This window comes from Empidonax traillii, unplaced genomic scaffold (assembly GCF_003031625.1).
Source record: "Empidonax traillii isolate 1590-97213 ecotype Southwest subspecies unplaced genomic scaffold, ASM303162v1 scaffold1500:size242321, whole genome shotgun sequence".
Classification (NCBI taxonomy): domain Eukaryota; kingdom Metazoa; phylum Chordata; class Aves; order Passeriformes; family Tyrannidae; genus Empidonax; species Empidonax traillii.
This window is the reverse complement of record NW_020956693.1, coordinates 201,479-207,478: the sequence shown is the minus strand read 5'-3', so window position 1 is coordinate 207,478 and position 6,000 is coordinate 201,479. Positions and strand designations below refer to the sequence as shown.

Sequence of the window (6,000 nt, the reverse complement as noted above, 5' to 3'; positions counted from 1 at the left end):
ACTGGAGGTGTCACCCCAACAGTGCCAGCACAGGGACAGTCCCTGCCCTGATCCCACTGGACACTGTCCCTGATCCAAGCCAGGTGTCCTTGGCCTTCTTGGCCCCCTGGGCTCATGTCCAGTCCCTGTCAGCCCCCACCCCAGGCTGAGATGGACAAATCACATGTCTGTGTGAAGCTGCCCCAACACAGGGGTCAGAAGGGGAGAGATGGAATAAATCCCACCTCTTGAATCCCCTTCTGATCCATCCTCACAGATCCACGGTGCCCAACAGGCACCTCACCATGTTTTGAAGAGCAAACTTGTTAATAAATAAAATTCCCTACAGCAAAAGTTCTGGGAAGCCCTCAGGAAAGGGCAGGAGGATCAATAAACCATCTCCATCTGTCTATGAAAGCCTTTTGTGATCTCACCCATGACCCTCCAGCCTGGGAGAACACTCAGACCTGAGCCTGCCACTGCAGATTATTAAAATAAATGGACTCACTCAACTCTGAAGCTCAACTTTTTTCCCACAAGCACTCCCAGAGCTGGAAAGCTTTAGGGGAGCACCCTGGGAATTTAGGACTGTAGGAACAGTCTGGATGTGCTGCGAGATGGGTTTGCTTGGCTAAAATCTTGTCTCATTGAAATCCCATCCCAGAGGGCAGCTCTCCACGGCAGAGACGTGTGGGGATGTGTGCCAAGGCCTGGGAAAAAGCACAAGTGGAATCAGGGATTTGTTTGGGTTGGAAAAGCCCTCTGAGATAACCGAGTCCAACCCTAAACCCAGCACTGAACCACATCCCTAAATTCATTCAGTCCTGCTCCTTGCTGTGAGCCCTTCCCAGAACACAGAGAGGAAAGGAAGGAAGGGGGGAAAAGGTTCTTCTGCCAATATGGCAGAAATTGGAGGGATTTTAAATCCTTCTGGATGGGGCACTTGGGGACATGGGGCAGTGGTGGCCTTGGCAGTGCTGGGGGATGGTCGAACTCGATGGTCTGAGGGGGCTTTTCCAACCTAAATAATTTCATGATTCTAAATCCAAGTGCTTTACAGGCCTGTAAAACACCTCTCTGGCTCTGTTTCCCAGTGTGATGTGCAGGAGTCCCTCCCAGATGCTCTCCAGAAGCCATTCCCCGTGTCCTGTCCCTCCATCCCTTGTCCCAAGTCCCTCCCCACCTCTCTTGGTCTGCAGTCAGGAGTGGTGGGTCACCAGCCCCAAAAAAAAATACCCAGGAGAAAAAAATCATGGAGCTCCTTCAGCACCCATGGAATGAAGCACATGGAATAAAGGCACGTGCAGATAAAGACACTGGGAAATGGAGTGAATTTTGAAGGGAACAAATTACATCTGAGCCCTCAGGATGCTTTGAGACAACTGAACTTTCCTTTCTGGGTCAGATTAGGGGATTATTGGCTAGTCCTGGGTTTCATGTTCCACCTGCCAGAAGATGTGAACCCCATTTCCCAAACGCTTCCCCTGCCTGGCTCAGCCGCTATTTCAAGCAAATTCTCTTTTCTCCTCAGCTGCTGTGTGAAACTCCTGATCCACAGCAACAACAAGAGCTGAACCAGAGAGGAGGAAGGAGCTACAGGCAAAATGTCGAGAAACATGGACACAAACTCAACCCAAAATCTGCTGCGTCTCACATTTCACTCCTAAACTCAGCATCACTTTTAGGAAGGATAAATCCACCAAGACTCAACTAAAAGTTTTTCTCTTCTAAAAGTTCTTCCCCTTTAACAGGAATAATAAGGGTAGCAAAGAACTGGGGGGTAAAAAAGAGCTGAGCTTCGTTCCTTTAACGGGCTGTTCTCGTTGTGGTCCCTTCCCAGAACTCCCAGGGCCGCCCAGCTGAGAGGAAAGAAGCAAAAAGATATTTTGTCCAACATCTTGCAGCTCCCAGGCAGTGTCTCCTACAAATGCAAGTCTGAGGGGATATTATTATTGTTATTTTTATCATCATTATGCTCTGACTCGGGGAATTTGTACCTGCAGGGACTTGGCTGGGTCATTCAGAACACCGAGACTTCTCTCCACGCAAAGCCTTCCCTTCCCTTTGCCTATTCCAAGGGTGTTCTCCTCCCACCTTCCCTTCCCAGCCTCGTCACCTCTGGAAATCACCTCAAATTCCTGTTGGCAGTCCCTGAGTCGGGGCTGCCTCTGCCTCTGGGCAGCAAAACCCCCGAGCCACATGCCAGGAATTCACATGGAAACACAACGTTCCAACTAAACCTGCAGCCACCTCCTGCTCAGGTCCTGCAGACCCAGGTTGGTTCAAGGGCTCTCCCCCCTTGAGCCCCCCAGAGCAGAAATAGCTCCTAATTCCTCGTCCTGCTGAAGAGCAGGAGATGTTGGGCAAGGAAGGAGTGACCAGGAGCTGTGGCTCTCCTGAAATATTCACAGAAATGTTCTCTTTATGCAGCAGTTTCTCCCCGCTCTGATCAATCACATGCACTTATTTAAAGTTCCTGTGGCTGGGAGTTCAGGTGTCACTGCCATCCACACAGCAGGTTACAGAAAATTATTTTCAGATGAACTGTTTGGTTCGGGTAGATTGATCCTCCCTGATGATGCCAACCAAACTCCATCTCCAAACCGACTGCCCATGTCCCTGGATTATCCAGAAGGGGATAAACAGCCAGGGACACTTTCCCTCCATCTGGCACCTCTTTTCTCAGATTTTTACCTGAGGCAGACATTTATCCTGTTGTTTAGAATAATTAAAGCACAGGGACTCGTCTGAAGTCCCAGAAATGATCAGAAACCACAGAATCCCCGAGGCTGGAAGAGACCTTTGCGATCATCCAGTCCAACCATGACCACCTGGAAATGCAGGACACCACGATGTAGAAACCACCGGGCCAGCTGAGGATTCCAATAATCCTCCAAGAGGAAGGTGGATGGTTTTCCAGCTCCACTCACCTCCCCTCTCCAGGCTCTACAAACCGATTTCCCTCCCCTTCAGATGGAAAAGCTGCTCCATCTTCCCAACACAAAGCAGCACCAAATCACCCTTGTTCCACCTGAGGGGTTTGGCCCCTGCACAAAAGCCACTGGTTCTTTGAGGCAACTCTAACTCATCCCAGAGATGAGCAGAACCCACAGAATCCTCCAGGCTGGAAAAGATCTCGAAGATCATTTGGGAAGACCCTCCGGGTGGCTGGAAGATCACCATGACCCTTTGGAAAGGCAGGACAGCACTAAGTGAGAACCACCGTGCCAGATGAGGTTTCTGACACCTTTCCAAGAGGAAGGTGGATGGTTTTCCAGCTCCACTCACCTCCCCTCTCCAGGCTGAACAAACCAACGTCTCTCCCCTTCACATGGAAAAGCTGCTCCATCTCCCCAGCACAAAGGGGCACCAAACCACCTCCAGCACAAGAGCCACTGGCCCTTGATGCAACTCTAATTCACCCCACACATTGTCAGAAACAACCAGAAACCTCAGAACCACCAAGGCTGGAAGAGAGACCTGGAGGGTCACCCCGTCCGACCACCACCCCTTGGCAACACGGGACGCCGCTGAGCCAGGTGAGGATTCCACCAATCCTCCCAGATGGAGGCAGGGGGTTTGGTTTTGGGGCCCCACTCACCTCTCACGATGATGTTGGTGGACTTCTTGGCGGGGTTGCCGACGTTGTTGTTGGCGATGCAGCTGTAGGTGCCGGCGTTGGCGGCGCCGATGGCGGGGATGGTCAGGGTGCCCCCGTTCAGCACCGTCTTCTCGGGCAGGGCCCCCCCAGAGCGCACCCAGGTGAGGCTGGGGCCTGGCTCCCCCCCCGTGGTCACACACACCAGGGTGATGGCCTCCCCGGGGTTCACCACGATGGGGTCGTCCACCAGGAGCTTGATCGAAGGGGGGGCTGCGAAAAAAGCAAGAGGAGTCGTGGGGTCACACGGAGGTCTGGGTGGGATCTGGGTGGGATCTGAAGGGTTATCTCCTTCCACCCCTTGCCACGGGCAGGGACACCTTCCACCAGCCCAGGGTGCTCCAGCCTGGCCTTGGACACTTCCAGGGATCCAGGGGCAGCCACAGCTTCTCTGCCCAACCTGTGCCAGGGCCTGCCCACCCTCCCAGCCAGCAATTCCTTCCCAATATCCCACCTAAATCTCCCCTTTTCCAGTGGGAAGCCATTCCCTGTGTTCTGGCACTCACTGGTTTCTTGGCATAGCTCTGACAGGTTGTTCCAACAAGGAAAGGGGAGAGAGAAAAAGAGACTAACAGGGAAAGTTATAACCAGGGAATCCCAAAATCCCAGACTGGTATGGGACGGAAGGGACCTTCAGGATCATCTCATTCCACCCCCTGCCACGGGCAGGGACACCTTCCACCAGCCCAGGTTGCTCCAAGCCCTGTCCAACCTGGTCTTGGACACTTCCAGGCAGATTGGGATTGATGTGTGGAATCGCTGCAGCCACACTTGGGAAGCAGCATGGAATGCATGGGATGGGTGCCAGCACGGGGGATTTTAAGCCCTGGAAGAAAGGAATTAGTAGAAAACGTCTTCTTCAGCATGAAAAGTGTGTTGCTCTCTTCAAGTCAGGTCCTGCTCGCTGAAAACCAGCCCTGATAATCCACCCCCTCCCCATGAACTCCTTGGGACTTGGCTGCCAGCTGGGAACAACCTGGAGAGCCTGAGGAGCTGGACTGGGAGTCACCTCAACGGGAACAACACTCCTTTGCCCATGGAAAACTGAACAATCCAGCATGGAATTTTTATTCCCTGTACCTTGTGGGACCTGCAGCTCCACGGGAGTTTCCATGATTTCCATCTTACCTCCTATGACAGGAGCACCAAAGCAGCAGAGGCTGATGGAAAGAAGCTGCTGCTCCCAGGAGGGAGAACGGATTAAATTCCCTTCTTTTTGTTTTACCTTTCCATGAAATATTTGCACACGATGAAAGAGGAGCCACAGCAACGCTCAACACGAAGGGGCAGGGCAGGGCAATTCATTGTAGGATATCAACATAAATAACAGAAATATAAATAATAGAAATAGAAGATCCCACTCGGAGCTGTGACATCCTGTGTCATCTCCAGTGAGGGATCCACGCTTGCTGGATTCAGGCTTTGCTCCAAGGCACACTCTGAACTGCATAAGTGATGAGCCAATTTATAAATATATATATATATATACACACTCCTAGTACAGGAAAAGCAGCAATCCTAAATAAAGCCAGGCATGTGAAGGTGAAGGATTGACATTCCAGGCAAAGAATAGCAGGGAACGTGGTAAGAAAAAAAAAAAGGAAAGGAAATAAAACTGTTACATTCAGAAATCAGATCACTCTCCTCATTATTACAGAGAGATATTCCCGTGTGTTCTGCTTTATATAGGAATCTTATTTCAATATTAAAGGAATACACACTAATCACTAGAGGCAAACACAAGAGCCAACTCCAAAATCAGAGTTTCCTTTATTTGGAGTTCACCCAGGAGGAATTTGCTTTCTCTGCCTTCAGAGAGCACAGGTGGGAAGGGTTTCATCTACACCTGTCCTAGCACAGACAGATCAGGCTGGGGGATCCCAGGATATCCTGAGCTGGAAGGGACCTCCAAGGAATATCCAGTGCAACCCCTGGCCCTGCCCAGGACACCCCAACAATCCCCCCTGTGCCTGAGGGATCATCCAAACGCTCCTGGAGCTCTGGCAGCCTTGGGGCCGTGCCCACTGCCCTGGGGAGCCTGTTCAGTGCCAACCACCCTCTGGGGGAAGAGCCTTGTCCTGAGATCCCACCTGAGCCTGCCCTGGAACAGCTCCAGGTCATCCCTGGGGTCCCCTCACTGGTCACCAGAAGGAAACCCTCTGGGGAATCAGGAGAGCAAAGCCCTCTCTTCCAGCTCCTCCTGCCTTGGGACTCTGCAGATACTTCCCAGCAAGAATTCCTGGAGCACTCAGGGGGCTCCTGTTTCTCTCTCCTGCCTGGATTTAAGGGTTTTGTTGTTTTGTTTTGGTTTTTTTTTTCCCAGGAGCTGCTCTTTGCTCTCCCCAAACATCAGGTCATGAGTC

General features: G+C 51.7%; 1 protein-coding gene across 1 annotated transcript in view; it reads right to left on the bottom strand.

The window, feature by feature from the left end:
- The window catches only part of LOC114070285 (MAM domain-containing glycosylphosphatidylinositol anchor protein 2-like), a gene marked incomplete at its 3' end in the record, with an annotated part of 164,138 nt that overhangs the window by 18,647 nt on the left and 139,491 nt on the right, over positions 1–6,000 (bottom strand). The window contains exon 6 of the mRNA XM_027907620.1: positions 3,581–3,850. Within this exon, the coding sequence (XP_027763421.1) occupies positions 3,581–3,850 (270 nt within the window). The remainder of the gene's footprint in view (positions 1–3,580; positions 3,851–6,000) is intronic.